We start from the raw sequence: 26,285 nt of genomic DNA, 5'->3' as shown, positions 1-26,285 counted from the left end.
TCTACAGTCTGCCTACGATGGCTCTTAGTTTGGCTGTTAAACAGACAGTGGATTCAATCAAATATATTTTGATGTAATCAAAAGTATCTAAAGCAAAATGGAAACATTTATTTTACTATAATTTAATATTATTAAACACAGAATCGCCAAAGTTAATGTTTGTTTAGTGCCTTTGTGTGCCTGGACGATGCATGGAGTGTGTGTTTCTGCCATTTTAAAATGTGCCAAGTGATTACCAGAAAGCTCTCAATCAATCACCCACCCACCTCAACAGCCTTTCACTCTGCTCGGTTTTGTATTGAATGTCATTTTTAAATGTTGTCAAAGTGAATGTTTCAAGGGGAAGCAGCGTTGTCAGTGACAGGACAGGAGGGCAGATTGAGTTCAAACAGTAAAAGAAACAAGGATGGATCATTTAATGTGAAGACCTGCTTTCTTGCTTCCTCAGTAATGGGATGGGAAGCCATAAAAGAGTTTATTGATGTAATAGTGAACTCAACAACCAGAACCAGTACTGTGTGTGTGTGTGTTTGAGAGATAACTCAATGTTATTATGTCATGGATTGTTTTATTTGTATCTATATGGGGTTATGATGCATTTACGTGGAGTTGATTTTCAAAGTAAGAGTAAGTGAAGCTGAAATGAAGGATTTATTTTCAAAGAAATTAACTGTAGAATGCAATCCAGACATGTAGAATAATATAATGTTGTTTGTGTGCACCGCTGGCCTCTCTCCTCTCTATAAGCTGTGTATCTACACAATGTCAATATAGGAGAGGAGAGAGACCAGTACTGTAGGTACGCTGAGAAGAATAACTTTTCAAAATAGCTTCACCGTACGACACTAACTGCTTGTTTCTATTACACTTTGTCAACAACTGCAGGAAACTAAATAAAAGTCATGCAGCCAACCAAGAGAACAGCTTGGATATTTGCACTCTTTTTTGAAAAGAATATGGTAGAAATTTTATATTACACAATGAATGAAAATGCTATGTAACTTTCTCTGGCTTAATCTGATGATCAATGTTTGAAGAGTCTCTTTCAATGTTTTTATTGTTAATTTCAAATAATTAATCTTATTTTTTATATATTTTTTTTCCCATTAGGGGAGCAGAACAGAACAGACAATACACAAAAAACAAAGATAAATAAATAGGTAGATAATGTAGTTGGTAAGAAAAGGACAGTTACTAGACGGGGCTATGTCCTTCCTGTAAGACAGTTAGTAAGAGAAGGACAGTTACTAGACGGGGCTATGCCCTTCCTCTAAGACAGTTGGTAAGAGAAGGACAGTTACTAGACGGGGCTATGCCCTTCCTCTAAGACAGTTGGTAAGAGAAGGACAGTTACTAGACGGGGCTATGCCCTTCCTCTAAGACAGTTGGTAAGAGAAGGACAGTTACTAGACGGGGCTATGCCCTTCCTCTAAGACAGTTAGTAAGAGACGGACAGTTACTAGACGGGGCTATGCCCTTCCTCTAAGACAGTTGGTAAGAGAAGGACAGTTACTAGACGGGGCTATGCCTTTCCTGTAAGACAGTTAGTAAGAGAAGGACAGTTACTAGACGGGGCTATGCCCTTCCTCTAAGACAGTTAGTAAGAGAAGGACAGTTACTAGACGGGGCTATGCCCTTCCTCTAAGACAGTTAGTAAGAGAAGGACAGTTACTAGAAGAGGCTATGTCCTTCCTGTAAGACAGTTAGTAAGAGAAGGACAGTTACTAGACGGGGCTATGCCTTTCCTGTAAGACAGTTAGTAAGAGAAGGACAGTTACTAGAAGAGGCTATGCCCTTCCTCTATTTTTTTTTATAACCCAACACTGAACAACATCTGTACTTCTCCACAACTTTGTCCCTGACCTGTTTGGAGAGCTCCTTGGTCTTCATGGTGCTGCTTGCTTGGTGGTGCCCCTTGCTTAGTGGTGTTGCAGACTCTGGGGCCTTTCAGAACAGGTGTATATATACCGAGATCATGTGACAGATCATGTGACACTTAGATTGCACACAGGTGGACTTTATTTAACTAATTATGTGACTTCTGAAGGTAACTGGTTGCACCAGATCTTATTTAGGGGCTTCATAGCAAAGGGGGTGAATCCATATGCACGCACCATTTTTCCATTATTTATTATTTAGAATTTTTTGAAACATGTAATTTTTTTTTCATTTCACTTCACCAATTTGGACTGTTTTGTGTACGTCCATTACATGAAATCCAAACAAAAATCCATTTAAATTGCAGGTTGTAATGCAACAAAATAGGAAAAACGCCAATGGGGATGAATACTTTTACAAGGCACTGTAGGCCCATCTCAAATGTAAACATTGATTCCAAAATCCTAGAAAAAGTATTAACTTCGAGGCTGAATCCTATTATACATATATATTAATTATATTAATTATTATATATTGTGTTTCCAGACCAAACTGGGTTCGTGCAAAATAGGCTGTGGTACTCTGTCAGGAGATTGTTGTAAGTACCGCAGTATAATACAATCAAGAAAGGGGATGCTCAATTGGTGACATTAGATACCGAAAAAAAACATTTGATAGAATTCAGTGGTGCCATCTTTTTTAAGACTCTGCAACCATTCTCTTTTTGGAGAGGCATTCACTGACGGGGTCAGACTTATTTACTCAGCCCCTCAAGCAGCTGTTCCTATAAGCGGCACAGTATTGCCTCCCTCACAGGTAGAGGCACAAAACAAGACTGTCCTCTCTCTCCCCTCTTATTTGCTTTTGTTATAAAACCTTTAGCAGAGACCATTAGGTCAAATCCTCTGGTTACAGGCAAACAGACCACAGATGATGTCCTTCTGTTTCTAAGTAATCCTATATATTCTGTCCCCATGCTCATTCAGATAATTAATGACTTAAGTTTTCAGTTTTTTTTTGTTTTATTTCTTGTTTGTTTCACAATAAAAAATATTTTTCACAAAAAAAAAAGCAAACTTAAGTATGTGGTAAAAGTAAGGGAGACTATTGCTTACATTAGATGATACATTGCATCTCGCTTGTTCTTAAAATGCTGCTCTGCCCTAAACCTTTCCAACGGAACCTAACTTTCTTGGTGGACATACAGGCTAGAGTCTGTCATTCTATCTGCTCACCCATAGAGATCAGACTATTTCTATCTCTATAGGCTCACCTCTCAATGACTGTTCACTATATTCTCCATTCACAGTTAACCCATAACAGGTTAATGCTAGGGTGGATCCTTGGGATGGCCCGATCCCACCTAGCATCAACCATATGGCTAGCCTCCATATTAATGTTATGGTGTCTTTGAAGGCTAGCCATAGGCCTATCAGGGCCAAGTCACAGCTCACATATATCACTGTCTGTTTTCTGGTGGTGTGGTTGTTTTTTTCAGCCATCTTGTTCTGAGAAACTCATTTTTCTAGGGCTCATTTGTTTTTGTTTGGATCACTTCTGGGCCGGTCTAGGATCAGGTCTAGGATCAGGTCTAGGATCAAGTCTAGGATCAGGTCTAGGATTAAGGTCTAGGATCAGATCTAGGATTAAGGTCTAGGATCAGGTCTAGGATCAAGTCTAGGATCAGGTCTAGGATTAAGGTCTAGGATCAGATCTAGGATTAAGGTCTAGGATCAGGTCTAGGATCAGGTCTAGGATCAGGTCTAGGATCAGATCTAGGATCAGATCTAGGATTAAGGTCTAGGATCAGATCTAGGATTAAGGTCTAGGATCAGATCTAGGATTAAGGTCTAGGATCAGGTCTAGGATCAGGTCTAGGATCAGATCTAGGATTAAGGTCTAGGATCAGGTCTAGGATCAGGTCTAGGATTAAGGTCTAGGATTAAGGTCTAGGATCAGGTCTACGATCAGGTCTAGGATCAGATCTAGGATTAAGGTCTAGGATCAGGTCTAGGATCAGGTCTAGGATCAGATCTAGGATTAAGGTCTAGGATCAGGTCTAGGATCAGATCTAGGATTAAGGTCTAGGATTAAGGTCTAGGATCAGGTCTAGGATCAGATCTAGGATTAAGGTCTAGGATCAGGTCTAGGATCAGGTCTAGGATCAGATCTAGGATTAAGGTCTAGGATCATGTCTAGGATAAGGTCTAGGATTAAGGTCTAGGATTAAGGTCTAGGATCATGTCTAGGATCAGATCTAGGATCAGGTCTAGGATCAGGTCTAGGATTAAGGTCTAGGATCAGGTCTAGGATCAGATCTAGGATTAAGGTCTAGGATCAGGTCTAGGATCAGGTCTAGGATCAGGTCTAGGATCAGGTCCCCCCTGTTATTAATTATGATGATCCTATATCAGCACTACTACTATGAGACACGTTGGTAATACATGGCCTGATTAAGTTCTGATTTATTTCTTCTTTTGTTCTGGTCTTTTGGTTTTGGCTAGAAGGAGTACAGCTATGGACAGAAGTGGACAGAAGTTACTTTATGTAGCAGGTTAGGAGAATTAACGTAGCAGGTTAGGATAATTAACATAGGAGGTTAGGAGAATAAGGGTAAGGTTAGGAAAAGGGTTTGGGTTAGCTCAAATTCGACAGTTGTCGTCGAAGCGACTGGAACATGCAACTTATGGTCAGTAGCTGTACTCCATCTAGCCACAACCTGATGTAATTTTTTGTGTCACTCTTCTTACTTGTTTGTGCTTCCTGTTTCAGACTCAGACTTCCAGGCCTTCACGGGCTGACCTGAATTGGCCGTTGCCCGTCTGACCCCTGACCTCTGAGCCTGAGGTAAAGCCCAAACAAAACAGTCTCCTCCTCCATCACCAGCTCCTCCCACCTTCACTGTTGCATCATCCACCCTTCATCCAATCCTCCCCCCATCCTCCCCCCATCCTCCTCCTTGTCACCCCTACAACACCACCACACTAAACTCTGGGTCCCACCAGCACCCCATCTATTTACTCTCCAAACCACAACCTGCCCTGTGTTCTCCCTTCCGATACTCCCCGTAGTAGAAGACCTGAGTAGTAGAAGACCTGAGTAGTAGAAGACCTGAGTAGTAGAATACCTGAGTAGTAGATGACCTGAGTAGTAGATGACCTGAGTAGTAGAAGACCTGAGTAGTAGAATACCTGAGTAGTAGAAGACCTGAGTAGTAGAATACCTGAGTAGTAGAAGACCTGAGTAGTAGAAGACCTGAGTAGTAGAAGACCTGAGTAGTAGATGACCTGAGTAGTAGAAGACCTGAGTAGTAGATGACCTGAGTAGTAGAAGACCTGAGTAGTAGAAGACCTGAGTAGTAGAAGTAGAAGACCTGAGTAGTAGATGACCTGAGTAGTAGTAGTAGAAGACCTGAGTAGTAGAAGACCTGAGTAGTAGAATACCTGAGTAGTAGTAGTAGAAGACCTGAGTAGTAGAAGACCTGAGTAGTAGATGACCTGAGTAGTAGAAGACCTGAGTAGTAGAAGACCTGTGTAGTAGAAGACCTGAGTAGTAGATGACCTGAGTAGTAGAAGACCTGAGTAGTAGAAGACCTGAGTAGTAGATGACCTGAGTAGTAGAAGACCTGAGTAGTAGATGACCTGAGTAGTAGAAGACCTGAGTAGTAGAAGACCTGAGTAGTAGAAGTAGAAGACCTGAGTAGTAGAAGACCTGAGTAGTAGAAGACCTGAGTAGTAGAAGACCTGAGTAGTAGAAGTAGAAGACCTGAGTAGTAGAAGACCTGAGTAGTAGAAGTAGAAGACCTGAGTAGTAGATGACCTGAGTAGTAGAAGACCTGAGTAGTAGATGACCTGAGTAGTAGAAGACCTGAGTAGTAGAAGACCTGAGTAGTAGAAGTAGAAGACCTGAGTAGTAGAAGACCTGAGTAGTAGAAGACCTGAGTAGTAGAAGACCTGAGTAGTAGTAGTAGAAGACCTGAGTAGTAGATGACCTGAGTAGTAGAAGACCTGAGTAGTAGAAGTAGAAGACCTGAGTAGTAGAAGACCTGAGTAGTAGAAGACCTGAGTAGTAGAAGACCTGAGTAGTAGAAGACCTGAGTAGTAGAAGTAGAAGACCTGAGTAGTAGAAGACCTGAGTAGTAGAAGACCTGAGTAGTAGAAGACCTGAGTAGTAGAAGTAGAAGACCTGAGTAGTAGAAGACCTGAGTAGTAGAAGTAGAAGACCTGAGTAGTAGATGACCTGAGTAGTAGAAGACCTGAGTAGTAGAAGACCTGAGTAGTAGAAGACCTGAGTAGTAGATGACCTGAGTAGTAGAATACCTGAGTAGTAGTAGTAGAAGACCTGAGTAGTAGAAGACCTGAGTAGTAGATGACCTGAGTAGTAGAAGACCTGAGTAGTAGAAGACCTGAGTAGTAGATGACCTGAGTAGTAGAAGACCTGAGTAGTAGATGACCTGAGTAGTAGAAGACCTGAGTAGTAGAAGACCTGAGTAGTAGTAGTAGAAGACCTGAGTAGTAGAAGACCTGAGTAGTAGAAGACCTGAGTAGTAGAAGTAGAAGACCTGAGTAGTAGAAGACCTGAGTAGTAGAAGTAGAAGACCTGAGTAGTAGATGACCTGAGTAGTAGAAGACCTGAGTAGTAGAAGACCTGAGTAGTAGAAGACCTGAGTAGTAGATGACCTGAGTAGTAGAAGACCTGAGTAGTAGATGACCTGAGTAGTAGAAGACCTGAGTAGTAGAAGACCTGAGTAGTAGAAGACCTGAGTAGTAGATGACCTGAGTAGTAGAAGACCTGAGTAGTAGAATACCTGAGTAGTAGAAGACCTGAGTAGTAGAAGACCTGAGTAGTAGAAGACCTGAGTAGTAGTAGTAGATGACCTGAGTAGTAGAAGACCTGAGTAGTAGAAGACCTGAGTAGTAGATGACCTGAGTAGTAGAAGACCTGAGTAGTAGAAGACCTGAGTAGTAGAAGTAGAAGACCTGAGTAGTAGAAGACCTGAGTAGTAGAAGACCTGAGTAGTAGAAGACCTGAGTAGTAGTAGTAGAAGACCTGAGTAGTAGAAGACCTGAGTAGTAGAAGACCTGAGTAGTAGAAGACCTGACCTGAGTAGTAGTAGTAGAAGACCTGAGTAGTAGAAGACCTGAGTAGTAGATGACCTGAGTAGTAGAAGACCTGAGTAGTAGTAGTAGTAGAAGACCTGAGTAGTAGAAGACCTGAGTAGTAGATGACCTGAGTAGTAGAAGACCTGAGTAGTAGAAGACCTGAGTAGAAGACCTGAGTAGTAGAAGACCTGAGTAGTAGAAGACCTGAGTAGTAGTAGTAGAAGACCTGAGTAGTAGAAGACCTGAGTAGTAGATGACCTGAGTAGTAGAAGACCTGAGTAGTAGAAGACCTGAGTAGTAGAAGACCTGAGTAGTAGAAGACCTGAGTAGTAGTAGTAGAAGACCTGAGTAGTAGAAGACCTGAGTAGTAGAATACCTGAGTAGTAGTAGTAGAAGACCTGAGTAGTAGAAGACCTGAGTAGTAGAATGCCTGAGTAGTAGAAGACCTGAGTAGTAGAATACCTGAGTAGTAGAAGACCTGAGTAGTAGAAGACCTGAGTAGTAGATGACCTGAGTAGTAGAAGACCTGAGTAGTAGAAGACCTGAGTAGTAGAAGACCTGAGTAGTAGAAGTAGAAGACCTGAGTAGTAGAAGACCTGAGTAGTAGAAGACCTGAGTAGTAGAAGACCTGTGTAGTAGAAGACCTGAGTAGTAGTAGTAGAAGACCTGAGTAGTAGAAGACCTGAGTAGTAGAAGACCTGAGTAGTAGAAGACCTGAGTAGTAGAAGTAGAAGACCTGAGTAGTAGAAGACCTGAGTAGTAGAAGTAGAAGACCTGAGTAGTAGATGACCTGAGTAGTAGAAGACCTGAGTAGTAGAAGACCTGAGTAGTAGAAGACCTGAGTAGTAGATGACCTGAGTAGTAGAAGACCTGAGTAGTAGATGACCTGAGTAGTAGAAGACCTGAGTAGTAGATGACCTGAGTAGTAGAAGACCTGAGTAGTAGAAGACCTGAGTAGTAGAAGACCTGAGTAGTAGAAGTAGAAGACCTGAGTAGTAGAAGACCTGAGTAGTAGAAGTAGAAGACCTGAGTAGTAGATGACCTGAGTAGTAGAAGACCTGAGTAGTAGAAGACCTGAGTAGTAGAAGACCTGAGTAGTAGAAGACCTGAGTAGTAGATGACCTGAGGAGTAGAAGACCTGAGTAATAGAAGACCTGAGTAGTAGAAGTAGAAGACCTGAGTAGTAGAAGACCTGAGTAGTAGAAGACCTGAGTAGTAGTAGTAGAAGACCTGAGTAGTAGATGACCTGAGTAGTAGAAGACCTGAGTAGTAGAAGTAGAAGACCTGAGTAGTAGAAGACCTGAGTAGTAGAATACCTGAGTAGTAGATGACTTGAATAGTAGAAGACCTGAGTAGTAGAAGACCTGAGTAGTAGAATACCTGAGTAGTAGAAGACCTGAGTAGTAGAAGACCTGAGTAGTAGAAGACCTGAGTAGTAGAATACCTGAGTAGTAGAAGACCTGAGTAGTAGAAGACGTGAGTAGTAGAAGACCTGAGTAGTAGAGGACCTGAGTAGTAGATGACCTGAATAGTAGAAGACCTGAGTAGTAGAAGTAGAAGACCTGAGTAGTAGAAGACCTTAGTAGTAGATGACCTGAGTAGTAGAAGTAGAAGACCTGAGTAGTAGAAGACCTGAGTAGTAGAAGACCTGAGTAGTAGAGGACCTGAGTAGTAGATGACCTGAATAGTAGAAGACCTGAGTAGTAGAAGTAGAAGACCTGAGTAGTAGAAGACCTGAGTAGTAGAAGTAGAAGACCTGAGTAGTAGAAGACCTGAGTAGTAGAAGACCTGAGTAGTAGATGACCTGAGTAGTAGAAGACCTGAGTAGTAGAAGACCTGAGTAGTAGAAGTAGAAGACCTGAGTAGTAGAAGACCTGAGTAGTAGAAGACCTGAGTAGTAGAAGACCTGAGTAGTAGTAGTAGAAGACCTGAGTAGTAGAAGACCTGAGTAGTAGATAACCTGAGTAGTAGAAGACCTGAGTAGTAGAAGACCTGAGTAGTAGAAGACCTGAGTAGTAGAAGACCTGTGTAGTAGAAGACCTGAGTAGTAGAAGTAGAAGACCTGAGTAGTAGAAGACCTGAATAGTAGAAGACCTGAGTAGTAGAAGTAGAAGACCTGAGTAGTAGAAGACCTGAGTAGTAGAAGACCTGAGTAGTAGAGGACCTGAGTAGTAGATGACCTGAATAGTAGAAGACCTGAGTAGTAGAAGTAGAAGACCTGAGTAGTAGAAGACCTTAGTAGTAGATGACCTGAGTAGTAGAAGTAGAAGACCTGAGTAGTAGAAGACCTGAGTAGTAGAAGTAGAAGACCTGAGTAGTAGAAGACCTGAGTAGTAGAAGACCTGAGTAGTAGATGACCTGAGTAGTAGAAGACCTGAGTAGTAGAAGACCTGAGTAGTAGAAGTAGAAGACCTGAGTAGTAGAAGACCTGAGTAGTAGAACACCTGAGTAGTAGAAGACCTGAGTAGTAGAATACCTGAGTAGTAGAAGACCTGAGTAGTAGAATACCTGAGTAGTAGAAGACCTGAGTAGTAGAAGACCTGAGTAGTAGAAGACCTGAGTAGTAGAAGACCTGAGTAGTAGAATACCTGAGTAGTAGAAGACCTGAGTAGTAGATGACCTGAGTAGTAGAAGACCTGAGTAGTAGAAGACCTGAGTAGTAGAAGTGGAAGACCTGAGTAGTAGAAGACCTGAGTAGTAGATGACCTGAGTAGTAGAAGACCTGAGTAGTAGAAGACCTGAGTAGTAGAAGACCTGAGTAGTAGAATACCTGAGTAGTAGAAGACCTGAGTAGTAGAAGACCTGAGTAGTAGTAGTAGAAGACCTGAGTAGTAGAAGACCTGAGTAGTAGAAGACCTGATTAGTAGAAGACCTGAGTAGTAGAAGACCTGAGTAGTAGTAGTAGAAGACCTGAGTAGTAGAAGACCTGAGTAGTAGAAGACCTGAGTAGTAGAAGACCTGAGTAGTAGATGACCTGAGTAGTAGAAGACCTGAGTAGTAATAGTAGAAGACCTGAGTAGTAGAATACCTGAGTAGTAGAAGACCTGAGTAGTAGAAGACCTGAGTAGTAGTAGTAGAAGACCTGAGTAGTAGAAGACCTGAGTAGTAGAATACCTGAGTAGTAGTAGTAGAAGACCTGAGTAGTAGAAGACCTGAGTAGTAGAAGACCTGAGTAGTAGAATACCTGAGTAGTAGAAGACCTGAGTAGTAGAAGACCTGAGTAGTAGAAGTAGAAGACCTGAGTAGTAGAAGACCTGAGTAGTAGAAGACCTGAGTAGTAGTAGTAGAAGACCTGAGTAGTAGAAGACCTGAGTAGTAGAAGACCTGAGTAGTAGTAGTAGAAGACCTGAGTAGTAGAAGACCTGAGTAGTAGAAGACCTGAGTAGTAGTAGTAGAAGACCTGAGTAGTAGAATACCTGAGTAGTAGAAGACCTGAGTAGTAGAAGACCTGAGTAGTAGAAGACCTGAGTAGTAGAGACCTGAGTAGTAGATGACCTGAGTAGTAGAAGACCTGAGTAGTAGTAGTAGAAGACCTGAGTAGTAGAAGACCTGAGTAGTAGAAGACCTGAGTAGTAGAAGACCTGAGTAGTAGAAGTAGAAGACCTGAGTAGTAGAAGACCTGAGTAGTAGAAGACCTGAGTAGTAGAAGACCTGAGTAGTAGATGACCTGAGTAGTAGAAGACCTGAGTAGTAGAAGACCTGAGTAGTAGAAGACCTGAGTAGTAGAAGTAGAAGACCTGAGTAGTAGAATACCTGAGTAGTAGGAGACCTGAGTAGTAGAAGACCTGAGTAGTAGAAGACCTGAGTAGTAGAAGACCTGAGTAGTAGTAGTAGAATACCTGAGTAGTAGAATACCTGAGTAGTAGTAGTAGAAGACCTGAGTAGTAGAAGACCTGAGTAGTAGAATATCTGAGTAGTAGAAGACCTGAGTAGTAGAATATCTGAGTAGTAGAAGACCTGAGTAGTAGAAGACCTGAGTAGTAGAAGACCTGAGTAGTAGTAGTAGAAGACCTGAGTAGTAGAATACCTGAGTAGTAGAAGACCTGAGTAGTAGAAGTAGAAGACCTGAGTAGTAGAAGACCTGAGTAGTAGAAGACCTGAGTAGTAGAAGACCTGAGTAGTAGTAGTAGAAGACCTGAATAGTAGAATACCTGAGTAGTAGAAGACCTGAGTAGTAGAAGACCTGAGTAGTAGAAGACCTGAGTAGTAGAAGTAGAAGACCTGAGTAGTAGAAGACCTGAGTAGTAGAAGACCTGAGTAGTAGAAGACCTGAGTAGTAGGAGTAGAATACCTGAGTAGTAGAATACCTGAGTAGTAGTAGTAGAAGACCTGAGTTGTAGAATACCTGAGTAGTAGAAGACCTGAGTAGTAGAAGACCTGAGTAGTAGAAGACCTGAGTAGTAGAAGTAGAAGACCTGAGTAGTAGAAGACCTGAGTAGTAGAAGACCTGAGTAGTAGTAGTAGAAGACCTGAGTAGTAGAATACCTGAGTAGTAGAAGACCTGAGTAGTAGAAGACCTGAGTAGTAGAAGTAGAAGACCTGAGTAGTAGAAGACCTGAGTAGTAGAAGACCTGAGTAGTAGAAGACCTGAGTAGTAGTAGTAGAATACCTGAGTAGTAGAAGACCTGAGTAGTAGAAGACCTGAGTAGTAGAAGACCTGAGTAGTAGAAGACCTGAGTAGTAGAAGTAGAAGACCTGAGTAGTAGAAGACCTGAGTAGTAGAAAATCTGAGTAGTAGAAGACCTGAGTAGTAGTAGTAGAAGACCTGAGTAGTAGAAGACCTGAGTAGTAGAAGACCTGAGTAGTAGATGACCTGAGTAGTAGAAGACCTGTGTAGTAGAATACCTGAGTAGTAGAAGACCTGAGTAGTAGAAGACCTGAGTAGTAGAAGACCTGAGTAGTAGAAGACCTGAGTAGTAGATGACCTGAGTAGTAGAAGACCTGAGTAGTAGAAGACCTGAGTAGTAGAAGACCTGAGTAGTAGAATACCTGAGTAGTAGAATACCTGAGTAGTAGATGACCTGAGTAGTAGATGACCTGAGTAGTAGAATACCTGAGTAGTAGAAGACCTGAGTAGTAGAATACCTGAGTAGTAGAATACCTGAGTAGTAGAAGACCTGAGTAGTAGAAGACCTGAGTAGTAGAATACCTGAGTAGTAGATGACCTGAGTAGTAGAATACCTGAGTAGTAGAAGACCTGAGTAGTAGAATACCTGAGTAGTAGAAGACCTGAGTAGTAGAATACCTGAGTAGTAGATGACCTGAGTAGTAGATGACCTGAGTAGTAGAATACCTGAGTAGTAGAAGACCTGAGTAGTAGAATACCTGAGTAGTAGAATACCTGAGTAGTAGATGACCTGAGTAGTAGAAGACCTGAGTAGTAGAAGACCTGAGTAGTAGATGACCTGAGTAGTAGAATACCTGAGTAGTAGATGACCTGAGTAGTAGTAGACCTGAGTAGTAGATGACCTGAGTAGTAGTAGACCTGAGTAGTAGAATACCTGAGTAGTAGATGACCTGAGTAGTAGAAGACCTGAGTAGTAGAAGACCTGAGTAGTAGATGACCTGAGTAGTAGAAGACCTGAGTAGTAGATGACCTGAGTAGTAGAATACCTGAGTAGTAGATGACCTGAGTAGTAGTAGACCTGAGTAGTAGAATACCTGAGTAGTAGATGACCTGAGTAGTAGTAGACCTGAGTAGTAGAAGACCTGAGTAGTAGCCCTCTGGTTATCACAAGAGAATATAGAGGATATAGAAGAGAACATACCACTGATTTGTTGCTGTGTTTACAGTAGGATGTAGGGAAGTCAACATAACCTATTAAATAGTGAGAATGGGTGAACCTTGGAGAGGGAGGCAGGATGAATAGATTGGGGGTAGATGTAGGGGAGGTTTGCAGTCTCACTGCTTTATTATATAATAGATAGTATCTAGTTAAACCAAGATGAACAAGATAGCTAGTAGCTAGTTAACCAAGGATGAACAGAATAGCTAGTAGCTAGTTAAACCAAGATGAACAGGATAGGTAGTAGCTAGTTAACCCAAGATGAACAGGATAGCTAGTAGCTAGTTAACCCGGGATGAACAGGATAACTAGTAGCTAGTTAACCAAAGATGAACAGGATAGCTAGTAGCTAGTTAACCCAGGATGAACAGGATAGCTAGTAGCTAGTTAACTCAAGATGAACAGGATAACTAGTAGCTAGTTAATCCAGGATGAACATAATAGCTAGTAGCTAGTTAATCCAGGATGAACATAATAGCTAGTAGCTAGTTAACCCAAGATGAACAGGATAGCTAGTAACCAGTTATCCCAGGATGAACAGGATAACTAGTAGCTAGTTAACCCAGGATGAACAGGATAGGTAGTAGCTAGTTAACCCAAGATGAACAGGATAGCTAGTAACCAGTTAACCCAGGATGAACAGGATAGGTAGTAGCTAGTTAACCCAAGATGAACAGGATAGCTAGTAACCAGTTATCCCAGGATGAACAGGATAACTAGTAGCTAGTTAACCCAGGATGAACAGGATAGGTAGTAGCTAGTTAACCCAAGATGAACAGGATAGCTAGTCACCAGTTATCCCAGGATGAACAGGATAACTAGTAGCTAGTTAACCCAGGATGAACAGGATAGGTAGTAGCTAGTTAACCCAAGATGAACAGGATAGCTAGTAACCAGTTAACCCAGGATGAACAGGATAGGTAGTAGCTAGTTAACCCAAGATGAACAGGATAGCTAGTAACCAGTTATCCCAGGATGAACAGGATAACTAGTAGCTAGTTAACCCAGGATGAACAGGATAGGTAGTAGCTAGTTAACCCAAGATGAACAGGATAGCTAGTAACCAGTTATCCCAGGATGAACAGGATAACTAGTAGCTAGTTAACCCAGGATGAACAGGATAGCTAGTAACCAGTTAACCCAGGATGAACAGGATAACTAGTAGCTAGTTAACCAAAGAAGAACAGGATAGCTAGTAGCTAGTTAAACCAAGATGAAGAGGATAGGTAGTAGCTAGTTAACCCAGGATGAACAGCATAGCTTGTAGTTAGTTAACCCAAGATGAGCAGAATAGCTAGTAGCTAGTTAACCCAATAATAACAGATTGGGATAGATAGGTATAGATGTAGACTAGAGAGAGAGGTGTGCTGTAGCTCCCAGCAGCCTTTGCTGTGTCTCTAATGTTGCGTCCATATCCGTTTGCTCCCAACAGGTCAAAGGTCAAATCTCTCAGCCCGCCCCCGTGGCTTACTGTACCAGCTGATTAACACTTTTCAAAGTTTTATTTGAAAAATAAAAGAAAACTGACAAATACATATGTATGAACTATGTATGTGTGAGTGTGTGTATATAGCTAAATTAAAGAAATAGTCTTTGTAAAGTATTTTGAACCATAAATAACTCATCCACATTAAATTATTTGCATTTTAACATGTCTTATAAGATAATGTGTCCTGGGAAGCATTTTAAACCATGACTACATGTTTCAATACTATGAAATGTATGATAATAAAGTCATCTATATGAATTGAAAGCTGATCAATTTGCCACACACACTGAATGTTAGCCTGGTTATACCAGACTGAAACTTTACACTGAGCACCCCTTACAACAACAAAAAACATGAAGGTATTACATCTGAAGAAAAAAAATGTACACTACCGTTCAAAAGTTTGGGCTCACGTAGATATGTCCTTGTTTTCTAAAGAAATATTTTTTTGGGGCCCATTAAAATAACATCTAATTAATCAGAAATACAGTGTAGACTTTGTTAATGTTGTAAATGGCTATTGTAGCTGGAAACAGCTGATTTTTATTGGAATATCTACATAGGCGTACAGAGGCCCATTATCAGCAACCATCAGTCCTGTGTTCCAATGGCACGTTGTGTTTGCTAATCCAAGTTTATCATTTTAAAAGGCTTATTGATCATTAGAAAACCCTTTGCAATTACGTTAGCACAGCTGAAAACTGTTGTGCTGATTAAAGAGGCAATAAAACTGGCCTTCTTGAGACTAGTTGAGTATCTGGAGCATCAGCAATTGTGGGTTCGATTACAGGCTCAAAATGGCCAGAAACAAATAACTTTCTTCTGAAACTCGTCAGTCTATTCTTGTTCTGAGAAATGAAGGCTATTCCATGCGAGAAATTGCCAAGAAACTGAAGATCTCGTACAACGCTGTGTACTACTCTCTTCACAGAACAGCCCAAACTGGCTCTAACCAGAATAGAAAGAGGAGTGGGAGGCCCCGGTGCACAACTGAGCAAGAGGACAAATACATTAGAGTGTCTAGTTTGAGAAACAGACGCCTCACAGGTCCTCAACTGGCAGCTTCATTAAATAGTCCCGCAAAACAACAGTGAAGAGGCAACTCCGGGATGCTGACCTTCTAAGCAGAGTTGCAAAGAAAAAGTCCAGTGTCTATGTTCTTTTGCCCATCTTAATCTTTTCTTTTTATTGGCCAGTCTGAGATATGGCTTTTTCTTTGCAACTCTGCCTAGAAGGTCAGCATCCCGGAGTCGCCTCTTCACCGTTGACGTTGAGACTGGTGTTTTGCGGGTACTATTTAATGAAGCTGCCAGTTGAGGACCTGTGAGGCGTCTGTTTCTCAAACTAGACACTCTAAAGTATTTGTCCTCTTGCTCAGTTGTGCACCGGGGCCTCCCACTCCTCTTTATTTTCTGATTAGAGTCAGTTTGCGCTGTTCAGAAAAACTTGAATTGTTGAATCTCGTTGTGTTGTTGTCCTCCAGTGGCTAGCTAGCCAGCTAGCTAAAATCGTCCCTTTCCTAAATTAGCCATGGATGGAGATAGGGATTTGGACTTGTGGTTTTACTTAATTCTCCGTACTGGCCAATGATTACAACGGCGATTCTGATCCAACCATTAATTCATACATTGTGCCCCTGGGCTGAGAGGATGGAAGTTCAATATGTAGCTAGATGTAGAAGGCTAATGTTAACTAGCTAACGTTACCCTTGAATGGAAGTTAGCCTAGCAAGCAAACATTTTAGCCAGGTAGCCCAGGACAATAAAACTAAAACTATGTACTATATGACAGAGGGATACACTGTTTAGTCATCATGAAAGAGAGGAGGATGGCATTGGCGTTTCTCTACAAGTAGGGTGAGTCAACATGTTTTTCTACTTGCACGAACACACACACACACACACACACACACACACACGCAAACAGAAATCAGAACCATGGACACCCACATCATATTTAGCTTATGTTGATTGGACTAAATTGTTTTTGGTATCTTTTTAGTTGTCACTGTATTAGACAAAGCAGAGGTGATTTGATGATGTTGAAATGTTGAAGTTGAAATGGTGCTGGAATAGTGGAGGCAGCCCCTGTTTTCTTTGCGACTTGCAGTAACTCTCTGTGATTCTAAATAAATAGTTGTTTAGTGGTCCGAAAATGTCGGAAACATTAACTTGCTTGACCGTGCTGTAGAACTGTCTGTTACTGTACATGCAATATGCTTTGTGGACTCCACTGGACAGAGGTTGCTAGCTGGTTTTGTGATAAAACAAAGGTGTGGTTGAATTTATTCTGCCACTATGTCTTCTTACTGTCTGAACATGTGAAAACAGCTATTTCACATATGAAACGGAAAATGGTTGATTCAACGTTGTTTCTACGACATTTCAACAACAACTGTGATTCAGTGTGAGTCGATGTGATTCAACTGAATAAACATGAACAACTGATTGGATTTGCAAAAAGTAATCGACGTACAGGAATTTGGGGAACTTCTGTATTTTTTTCACCTAAATTCATGGCAAATGTCTTTGTCGATTTCACTTTGAATTCAATTTAGTTGGCAACTCAACCAAATGTAAATCAAAATTAGATGTTGAACTGACGTCTGTGTCCAGTGGGACAGCTTTCACTCTGGTTTAACCAGGCCAACTGAATATATTCTAGATGTAGACATTGGTTCCTAAGGTTACTAGTCAGTATTATGGGATGTAGACATTTGTTCCTAAGGTTACTAGTCAGTATTATGGGATGTAGACATTTGTTCCAAAGGTTACCAGTCAGTATTATGGGATGTAGACATTGGTTCCTAAGGTTACTAGTCAGTATTATGGGATGTAGACATTGGTTCCTAAGGTTACTAGTCAGTATTATGGGATGTAGACATTGGTTCCTAAGGTTACTAGTCAGTATTATGGGATGTAGACATTGGTTCCTAAGGTTACTAGTCAGTAATATGGGATGTAGACATTGGTTCCTAAGGTTACTAGTCATTACAAGCGCCATGCTCTACCAATTGGTCCTCTGTAGCTCAATTGGTAGAGCACGGTGCTTGTAACGCCAGGGTAGTGGGTTCGATCCCCGGGACCACCCATACGTAAAAATGTATGCGCACATGACTGTAAGTCGCTTTGGATAAAAGCGTCTGCTAAATGGCATATTATATTATTATTATTATGGGATGTAGACATTGGTTCCTAAGGTTACTAGTCAGTATTATGGGATGTAGACATTGGTTCCTAAGGTTACTAGTCAGTATTATGGGATGTGAATGGAAAATAACAGTCAGACCCCTCTATGCTGTTGCACCACATCACAATAGAGATTTAATTACATACATCGAGTGAAAAATATTTTTATAGTTGTTTTCTGTGTTTGCTACATTAATAAACATATAACAAATAATTAGGTGAATGATTTACAAAAATCACAGAGGTTTTACAGTAACACTGAAGACACTAATATATATATATGATTCAGATGTGAGTGGTTAGGTAGTCAGTATACAGTAATAGTCCCATTACAAAATAAAGCATTGGGTTTATAGTTCCAGTTGAATAACAGACAATCATGTTAGAGGCAAACACCAGCCTCTTAGAGAAACTGGTGGATCGTATGATACACTAGTATGTCACTCACTTCACCCTCGCCATAGTCAGGGTCTCTGTAAGTGTATGAGCCACGGGCCTCATGCTTGTTATGCGATATGGATGGATACCTACTGGAGTACAATGTAGTTTTAAACAACATCTCCTCAACAGCAGAACAGAAGGGGACGAGTCCCCTGTAGCTCAGGTGATAGAGCATGGCGCTTGCAACGCCAGGGCTGTGGGTTCGTTTCCCACGGGGGGCCAGTATGAAAATGTATGCACTCACTAACTGTAAGTCGCTCTGGATAAGAGCGTCTGCTAAATGACTAAAATGTAAAATGGTAATGCAACATCTCCATGACAGCAGAGCAGAGCAGGAGGGAACATGGTAATGCAACATCTCCATGACAGCAGAGCAGAGCAGGAGGGAACATGGTAATACAACATCTCCATGACAGCAGAGCAGAGCAGGAGGGAACATGGTGTAATTGTCTGAGACTGAGGAACAGAGTAAGAAAGGAGACATTTTTAATTATCGTGTGACAGTATTTTAGGGCCAGATCTCAATATAACATCCAATAACAAGACACTGTAAAGGGGTCCTATTGTAAATGTAAAGTGTTTTTTTTTGTCTGATTGGAATAATCTACAGGATGATTAAACAAAATAAAACTAATTTAATTTAATTATGAATGCATAATAATAGCAGCCTGGCCCCAGATCTGTTCGTGCTGTCTTGCTAACTCCTATGGTCATTGGTGTAATAATAATGGACGTCTCCCTGGTTGTGTATCTGGATGTGGAGGAAGGGTTAATAATGGCCATAGAAATAGAATTACTAGATCGTGAACAGCCCCTCAGACCACAGCAGTGTGACCGGTACAATCACGGGGACACTCAATATGGCCGACACCGGAATTATGATGCATAACGTTCATGTTAATTCTAGTTGTAAGGTTATGGCACAGGAGCTGGTAGAGGTGATAGACAGAGAGTTCACTGTGGCAGAGCCTTCAGGATGGCGTTGACCTCTTCCGCCACGGCGGTTAGGGCAAACTCAAACTGGTCCTGAGAGGGAGACAGAAAGGGAGGGAGACTGTCAGAGACACACACACACAAAGATTTTTATTTTTTATTTTTATTTCACCTTTATTTAACCAGGAAAGAAGCCAGTTGAGAACAAGTTCTCATTTACAACTGTGACCTGGCCAAGATAAAGCAAAGCAGTGCGATAAAAACAACAACACAGAGTTACATATGGGGTAAAACAAAACATAAAGTCAAAAATACAACAGAAAATATATATACAGTGTGTGCAAATGTAGTAAGTTATGGAGGTAAGGCAATAAATAGGCCATAGTGCAAAATAGTTACAATTTCGTATTAACACTGGAATGATAGATGTGCAAGAGATGATGTACAAATAGAGATACTGGGGTGCAAATGAGCAAAATAAATAACAATATGGGGATGAGGTAGTTGGGTGGGCTAATTTCAGATGGGCTGTGTACAGGTGCAGTGATCGGGAAACTGCTCTGACAACTGATGCTTAAAGTCAGTGAGGGAGATAAGAGTCTCCAGCTTCAGAGATTTTTGCAGTTCGTTCCAGTCATTGGCAGCAGAGAACTGGAAGGAATGGCGGCCAAAGGAGGTGTTGGCTTTGGGGATGACCAAGTGAGAGATACACACACACAAAGATACACACACACACACACACACAGATAGATCATGCTGGTGCCATGAGATATGTAGTTGAGAAGGCCATACCTTGGTGCGCACTAAGCTCGGTCTCTGATCCCGAATGTGTTCCAGTGTCGCAGCAATGTCAATCTCCTTCACACCTGGAAACCCACAGTATGCATTATGCCACGGGGAAAATCGCGTTCACCAACATGGAGTCACTGATCCACAATACTGTATAGGTGTCTATCTAGTGACATAAACTACAAGGGGTAAACTATCAAAGATGTCTGACAAGATCAAGATGTCTGACTCACCCTTAGCCATGCGATTGAGGACCATGTCAATAAGGATGTAGGTTCCAGTTCTGCCAGTGCCGTCACTGTATGAGACAGAGGAATACGTCATCAGATCACAGCGTGTCATAAAGACCGTAGAAATAGAATCTATAGAACACGTCTCCCTATTCAAGTCAATGATGGAATAATGGGTGGATTGGCAGCCATTGCGAGTTTTCCAGTCAAACTGCCAGGGTTAGAGGTTCCCAGTGCTTTAAAAACAACAAAAAAACACTAACATTTGATTTCACCTAATTTTAAACATTCTGTCATAAAGCGCTCATGTTAAACTTTAAAAAATAACACGTTTCCCAATATCAAGAGGTTAAATAAAAAACATACTATTGTATGGCCTATTAAGTACCATATACAGTAACAGGGTTGACTGTTAACAGGGTTGACCGTAACAGGGTTGACCGTAACAGGGTTGGCCGTAACAGGGTTGACCGTAACAGGGTTGACCGTAACATGGTTGACTGTAAAAGGGTTGACCGTAACATGGGTTGACCGTAACAGGGTTGACCATAGAAGGGGTTGACCGTAATTTCATCTTAAATCAGCCATAAATCCCCTTGTGACAGAGAGAATGGAACTTTGTGTCTAACTGGGAGTGGCAATTGAATGCCAGCTTCACAAAAAATGGAAATTGTTAAAACAGTTCTAGCCTGTCTATCTGCGGGTAACAGGGTTGACATGTTGTGCTCGACATGCTTCGTTTTCCACCACAAAACACCAGAAAAAGGCTCAAAAGAGTAGAACTAGCTGCTTTTACACTATAATTGGCTATTAGATGTTCAATGTTTCTTTTGAAAAAAATATTTAAAAAAAGGAATAGTTTGACCATATTAAAACAAGAGTTCAGTTCACGTAACAGGGTTGACCTTAACATGTGGGACAGACGTAAATGAATCACTAATCACATGAAATAAATAATATTCTTCAGAAATTACTTTGTCAAAGCAACAAAATAACTAGGGCTTTACAATGATGTTGAAAACTTGGAGAAATGTTGGGGTTAAGTGGGTTAAAATCTTCTTAGAAGTCAAAGAGGGTGCACGGAGGTCTATATTAAAGGGTACTTAAAATTCAATTTTTGTGCACAATTTCTACTTAAAATATCAAAGGGAACGCAAAAGTCTCTTCTACCTGTTTGTGCTGTACAGCCAACTCATATGGCCCTTTGTCAATGAAAACACTGAGCTAGGTTTACCTGCAGTGGACGATGATGGGGCAGGATCGACCTCTGTAGCACTTATTCACCTTCCTGTTAGAGGGAGTCAGAGGAGTGGGCCGAAGGGTGGGATGGAGAGAGTTCAATATATCATAAAATGTCATTTTAGCTGACAAGTTTAGATTGGATACCGCATACTAAGTACTGTGTTACATTTCTGCTGTACTGATCTTAAAATACACACAGAAAAACAACCTGACTCTGCCTGCCTAAAGGATAACAATTAAAGTTAGTTACAACATTAGTCTTGTGAGGTTGAGGTTAGAGAAACTCGACACATCAGTGGAAAGGACAGAAAGTGAGGAAGGATGGAAGGAAGGAAGGAAGGAAGGGGGGGGGGGGGGGGGGGGGGTGCGACTGTTTGACTATCCAGCCAACGTCGACTCCTGCTGCAGTCACACCTGCCAATTATCATTTTTGTGACTATGCAACTGGACCCAGACTACTAGCTGCAAATCACAAAAATGACACTGGGAGATGTGGGAACCCCTAGGGCCTATAGTTGACCACCATCACTGAGAGAGAGGGATGGTCTTGGAACGAGAGAGGAAGAGAGGAAGAGAGGGACAATCAGGGAGGGACAACTAACAATGAAGGCAAATATACAGTACACGGTTTAATAAATGCCGTCAGGGTCAAGGGTCAAGGAGGCTACAGAGGATGAGTCATACAGGACATCACTGGCCATGTGCTAGCGAAAAGGACGTCACGCTGTTTGCTTAGCGAGTACCGCTTCCTCCTGATTCGGCTCATACCTTAGGCTTGAACCCAGGACCTATGCCTCGCAAACAGACATGGCCGCCCTCCTGAAGCCTCTTACCCTATTCGGCAGCGCAAGAGGAGACGCTTCAGGCTGAGGAGTGAGTTTCACAGAGCCCCATCTGCTACACTAGGTTACAGCTACAGTACTCAGCAGAACCACTAAGACAGGGCCATCAAACATGTTGCATTGTCACATACACCGGATAGGTGCAGTGAAATATGTTGTTTTTACAAGGTTAGCCATAGTAGTACGATAGGTGCAGTGAAATGTGTTGTTTCACTGGGTCAGCCATAGTAGTGCGGCCACCTGGAGCGAGTTAGGGTTGTGTCTCGCTCAAGGGAAAAAAATCGACACATTCTTCATCCTTGACGGCTCGGGTATTCAAACCAGCAACCTTTCAGTTACTGGCGCAGCGCTCTAACCGCTAGGTTAACTGCCGTACCTGCGGAAGTCCAGCAGAGGGCGCGTGGAGGTGGGGATTCCATTGGCCGGCCAGCTTAGCAGGTGGAACTGTGTCAGGGTACGAGTCTCCTGGGTCTGAACGTTCTTCAGGTAGAAACTACGAACCAGGAAGTCTTTACACCAGATGTGTTCAGAGACCAAATTCACCTGGTAGGGCACACCCATAGAGATGTATAATATAAACGTTGTATTTAAAATATGTGGGCACAACAGTCACAGTGAGAAAAAAAGAAGAAGTGACACAGTCAGTCTCTCCTCAACTCTTAGCCAAAAGAGACTGGCATACATAGTATTTATATCAGCCCTTTGATTACAATGAAGAGCAAGACGTGCCGCTCTGTTCTGGGCCAGCTGCAGCTTAACTAGGTCCTGCTCTGTTCTGGGCCAGCTGCAGCTTAACTAGGTCCTGCTCTGTTCTGGGCCAGCTGCAGCTTAACTAGGTCCTGCTCTGTTCTGGACCAGCTGCAGCTTAACTAGGTCCTGCTCTGTTCTGGACCAGCTGCAGCTTAACCAGGTCCTGCTCTGTTCTGGACCAGCTGCAGCTTAACTAGGTCTTTCCTTGCAGCACTCGACCACACGACTGGACAATAATCAAGATTAGATAAAACTAGAGCCTGCAGGACTTGCTTTGTGGAGTGTGGTGTCAAAAAAGCAGAGCATCTCTTTATTACAGACATACCTCTCCCCATCTTTACAACCCATTGAATCTATATGTTTTGACCATGACAGTTTGCAATCTAAGGTAACGGCAAGTAATTTTGTCACCCCTGCTCCCCCTCCATGGCGCTCGAGGGCGCCAGGCTGCCCATCATTATGCACACCTGTCACCATTCGTTACGCGCATGTGCGCTTCATTGGACTCACCTGGACTACGTCGCTGTTTAATTACCTCCCCTATATCTGTTTGATCCCTGTGTCAGCAGTAATGTCGTTGTGTTTCCCCTGTCCAGATGCTGTCCGTGTTTTGTTTCATGTCTGTATATATTAAATGTTTACTCCCTGTACTTGCTTTCTCGTCTCCCAGCGTCTGTCCTCACAAATGTAGTCTCCTTCAACAGCCACACCATTCATTACCAGATTCAGCTGAGGTCTAGAACTTAGGGAATGATTTATACCAAATACAATGCTCTTAGTTTTAGAGATGTTCAGGACCAGTTTATTACTGGCCAACCATTCCAAAACAGACTGCAACTCTTTGTTAAGGGTTTCAGTGACTTCATTAGCTGTGGTTGCTGATGTGTATATGGTTGAATCATCAGCATACATGGACACACATGCTTTGTTTAATGTCATTGGTAAAAATAGAAAAGAGCAGAGGGCCTAGAGAGCTGCCCTGCGGTACACCACACTTTACATGTTTAACATTAGAGAAGCTTCCATTAAAGAAAACTCTCTGTTCTATTAGATAAGTAGCTCTGAATCCACGATATGGCAGAGGTTGAGAAGCCATAACGCATACGTGTTTTCAACAACAGGTTATGGTCAATAATATCTGAAAGCACTGAATATCTAACAGTACAGCTCCCACAATCTTCTTATCAATTTATTTCAACCAATCATCAGTCATTTGTGTCAGTGCAGTACAGCGGAGGCTGCTGAGGGGAAGACGGCTCATAGTAATGTCTGGAGTGGAGTCAATGGAATGGTACCAAACCTGTGGTTTCCATGTGGTTGATGCCATTCCATTGACTCCATTCCAGCCATTACTATGAGCCATCCTCCCCTCAGCAGCCTCAGCTGGTGCAATACAAGTTGAGTGGCCTTCTGTATAAGCATGCAAAGTGTGTTGTTCATTTGTTTACAGAGAAATAGCATTTGGTCAAACACACAGAGGAAGAAAAAAAAGATTCTCAGTCACACGCACGCACGCACGCACACGCGCACGCGCACACACACACACACACACACACACACACACACACACACACACACACACACACACACACACACACACACACACACACACACACACACACACACACACACACACACACACACACACACACACACACCAGCGGTGTCTATCCAGAGTTAAACCACTCACCTCGTAGATGTGGTAGAGGGAGGATCCCTCGTCAGGCCAGTAGCGAACACACTGAGTCTCTCCGTCCTCAACCAGGTTTGCCATCATCACTATCACCGTGCAACCATTCTCCCACACCATCTATATTACAACAAAAGTGTCCAAAACACTGTCAGACCTTTACTGCATTAATGACTGCGGTTACAGTGCACTGCACTGGCATACTGTGACACGCAGGTTCTAGTGACCTATCACTGTCAAACTTACTAGTATACAACAAATACACAGTATTGGTCATCTACCACAGTCTTTAGCGTTTAGCAATACATGTTTCCTCAGAAGTTCCACTGACCTGCCAGAAGTCAGCGATGGTGTGTGCCAGTGGTCCCTGGGTGGCGATGTAAGCAGGCAGTCGAGGGTCGTGGTCAATCTGGGGTTTACAGAGACAGGATAATGATAAACATTAACTTCTAATCTGTGTCGACCACAGGACAACGTCTACACCATCGCCATCCCCTGAGCATGACGACCAGGTATCTCCCTTTCCCTTTCCCAAAAGTCGTAGTCAGAGATCTTACTATGGTGCTGGCGTTAATGTAGTCTTCTTTGGTGGAGTTGCTCTCTGCCTTCAGTTTCACAAGGGAGTGATCATCTGGAATAGAACAGAAGAGATAGTGATTGACCAAGCTGTACAGGAGGTGCAGAAATAAGATTTAGGCTGGGATTCAATCCAATGCAGATTAATTAACGGCCTGTGAACAGCCATAGACTTTTAAAGGCATTTTCCATGACATTCGCTGAGATCACGTTTTCTCTAAAAGCTGCGGATGCCAGCTCAAGCAGAAATCCCCCCTTTACGTCCAAACCTAGTGCACAGGTTGTTTATCTGAGTTTGTTTGAATCCCAGCCCAAGACTGGAGGATAAACCAGAGGAGGGGTATAATAATAATAATATAATAATATGCCATTTAGCAGACGCTTTTATCCAAAGAGACTTACAGTCATGTGCGCATACATTTTTTTTTTTTGTGTATGGGTGGTCCCAGGGATCGAACCCACTACCTTGGCGTTACAAGCGCCGTGCTCTACCAGCTGAGCTACAGAGGACCACAGATGTACCACAGAGGGTACAGAGAGACTGGAGGATAAACCAGAGGAGGGGTACAGTATATATATATACGACTCACAGGGCAGAGAGTCAGGGCAGCGGTTCTTCTCCAGGTGGGGTTCACTCTGTGCTACGGTGGCAGCACTGGGTTCAGCCTGGTAGGAGCACAGAGCCTCCCACTCCTTCAGCAGACGGTCCTTATTCTTCAGATGGTCCTCCATATAGGCCTGGGGGGGAGGGGGAAGGAGAAGGAGACACGTTAAGAGTTCAGAATCTCCTCCCCATTCACGTGGGATGTTATACCAGCTGTTGTAGTGTGTTTGACGAGAGCTCCAGGATCATTATTAAACAATGAGGGGACGTTTCCTGGATACAGATTACGCCTGGTCCTGGACTGAAAAACATGCTCAATCTCCTCAAAAGTGGAGGACCAGGCGTTATCTGTGTCAGAGAAATCAGTCCTATATCTTTCCCAACACTGTAGTAAGGTAAAGGGGCATCCGCTGATTATTATGTGCCATGTCACATTCTGAGTTGCCCCATATATGGCATTATGCCCAGCAATTTGCTTCCTGAATGTAAATGACCCCATACCCTCTGATACTGACCAGTAGTAAATATAATGACCCCATACCCTCTGATATTGACCAGTAGTAAATATAATAACCCCATACCCTCTGATACTGACCAGTAGTAAATATAATGACCCCATACCCTCTGATACTGACCAGTAGTAAATATAATGACCCCATACCATAATACTGACCAGTAGTAATATAATGACCCCATTCCATAATACTGACCAGTAGTAAATATAATGACCCCATACCCTCTGATA

At 42.3% G+C, this 26,285-nt stretch overlaps 1 protein-coding gene and 1 pseudogene across 2 annotated transcripts in view; one reads left to right on the top strand and one right to left on the bottom strand.

Annotated features, from left to right (window-relative positions):
* Positions 1 to 14,662, top strand: part of LOC311143633 (dnaJ homolog subfamily B member 6-like) — a 37,929-nt gene extending 23,267 nt beyond the window's left edge. The window contains exons 10-11 of the mRNA XM_084179500.1: positions 4,651 to 4,725; positions 14,199 to 14,662. Of these exons, the coding sequence (XP_084035626.1) occupies positions 4,651 to 4,679 (29 nt within the window). The 3' untranslated portion in view covers positions 4,680 to 4,725; positions 14,199 to 14,662. The remainder of the gene's footprint in view (positions 1 to 4,650; positions 4,726 to 14,198) is intronic.
* A 4,176-nt stretch (positions 14,663 to 18,838) lies between these two features.
* The window catches only part of LOC311143871 (receptor-type tyrosine-protein phosphatase-like N), a 49,038-nt pseudogene continuing 41,591 nt past the window's right edge, over positions 18,839 to 26,285 (bottom strand). Inside the window, exons 13-21 of the transcript in view lie at positions 25,527 to 25,674; positions 24,918 to 24,991; positions 24,692 to 24,769; positions 24,361 to 24,480; positions 22,297 to 22,463; positions 21,071 to 21,124; positions 19,840 to 19,904; positions 19,610 to 19,683; positions 18,839 to 18,910 (exon numbers count right to left, since the gene is read on the bottom strand). The product of the transcript in view is annotated as a receptor-type tyrosine-protein phosphatase-like N (transcript). The remainder of the gene's footprint in view (positions 18,911 to 19,609; positions 19,684 to 19,839; positions 19,905 to 21,070; positions 21,125 to 22,296; positions 22,464 to 24,360; positions 24,481 to 24,691; positions 24,770 to 24,917; positions 24,992 to 25,526; positions 25,675 to 26,285) is intronic.

The sequence above is a fragment of the Coregonus lavaretus genome (assembly GCF_964263955.1).
Source record: "Coregonus lavaretus genome assembly, chromosome: 16".
Taxonomy (NCBI): Eukaryota; Metazoa; Chordata; class Actinopteri; order Salmoniformes; family Salmonidae; genus Coregonus; species Coregonus lavaretus.
The sequence above is the reverse complement of the archived record's forward strand: the minus strand, read 5'-3'. Positions and strand labels throughout refer to the sequence as shown.